Genomic DNA, 1,365 nt, shown 5'->3' with positions numbered 1-1,365 from the left:
GGTGGCGGCGGCGGTGGCGGCGGTGGTGGCGGCGGCGGTAGCAGTAGCGGTGGTTCATCGCGGCGCACCTCAAGGGACTACGACAGGGGCTACGACAGGGGCTATGACAGAGGGTATGAACGTGACTATGATCGCTATGACGACAGAGAATACAGATCGTACAGGTGGGTACCTTTGTCTGGTTGCCTGTTTCTTTCTCCCATGACTACTGGTAGTGAGAGACTATTGATTAATTTCAGAATGGAGTAGTCTACTGATACTGTCCAGATTTTAGGACTCAAATGAATCTCGTTAATTGAGTGATCTTAACTTATGTGTAACATGCTAAAGTGTTGTGTTTTTGTCCCCCCAACAGACGCAGATCTCCGTCTCCTTATTATAGCAGAGGGTACCGCTCACGATCCCGATCACGGTCCTACTCACCACGTATGTTCACACAATGTTTCTATCATAAGATAGACATTAGATTATTGGCTTTTTGAAACTTTATATGAAATAAACATTATATAACCTTCACACATACTTTTGTCACTAAAATCTTACCCTGTCATTTTTTTTTCACAGGTCACTACTGAGCAGCGAGAGAAGAAACATGACAAATTCAGTGTTATTGCTTGGATGCTTTTCTTTTTTTGACTGGATATTATGTATGTAATTGGAATTCTGGACTTGTTTATGTATTAAAGGTTTGAAAAGATGGTCATAACACGCAGTTTGTCGGAGAACCACAGTTTCAGTAGAAGATCGGTTATTATCGAATGTCTAGGAAGAATCGTGTGAATGTTCTGCCAAAAGTTTTAAATGGCAGAAAATGTGTTCAAATGGAGGGGAGCTATTCTCGGGGTCTGCACCAAAAACCTATCACTTGTTCATCTGCTTATTTCTGCCCTAATTTTTTTTATTAAAATCTGTGAAGTAATTTTTGGGTATCCTTGTGACAGCTAACAAACCTGTTTGGGACTGGCTTGGCTCGACAGACTTGTTTTTATATGAGCAGGATTCTTTGTGCCAGTTATATTACAACTTCTTGTTTTGCTGTTCATATGTAGTTAGTTTCTTAAACTGTTCAGATCCTAGTTTACTCTTTTGAAATGTTTTAAATGTTTCTTTTTCAATTCTGTCTTTTTTTTTTTTTTCTTTTTCTGGTGGATAAATACTCTAGGTTGTAAATAAGCAATAAAAAATTACTTGGGTCATTTTGCTCTGTTTGGTAACAATGTGTAGTATACTGTAATGATCACATTGTTCCATGGTTTTAGAGGCAGCAATGCTGCAGGTATTGTACCACGAAGTCCCATCAAATGTTTGGAATTTTTGTTTTTTCTTGACAGAAATAAAAACATTACTGCTTTTACTCTACGAATG

At 38.8% G+C, this 1,365-nt stretch overlaps 1 protein-coding gene across 1 annotated transcript in view; it reads left to right on the top strand.

Annotated features, from left to right (window-relative positions):
* The window catches only part of LOC118337351 (transformer-2 protein homolog alpha-like), a 4,828-nt gene extending 3,474 nt beyond the window's left edge, over positions 1 to 1,354 (top strand). The window contains exons 6-8 of the mRNA XM_035674324.1: positions 12 to 164; positions 356 to 426; positions 565 to 1,354. Coding sequence (XP_035530217.1) covers positions 12 to 164; positions 356 to 426; positions 565 to 575 — 235 coding nt within the window. The 3' untranslated portion in view covers positions 576 to 1,354. The remainder of the gene's footprint in view (positions 1 to 11; positions 165 to 355; positions 427 to 564) is intronic.
* Positions 1,355 to 1,365: the final 11 nt, after the last annotated feature.

This window comes from Morone saxatilis, unplaced genomic scaffold (assembly GCF_004916995.1).
Source record: "Morone saxatilis isolate NCDOM2014 unplaced genomic scaffold, NCSU_SB_2.0 Contig3, whole genome shotgun sequence".
Lineage (NCBI taxonomy): Eukaryota > Metazoa > Chordata > Actinopteri > Moronidae > Morone > Morone saxatilis.
The sequence above is the reverse complement of the archived record's forward strand: the minus strand, read 5'-3'. Positions and strand labels throughout refer to the sequence as shown.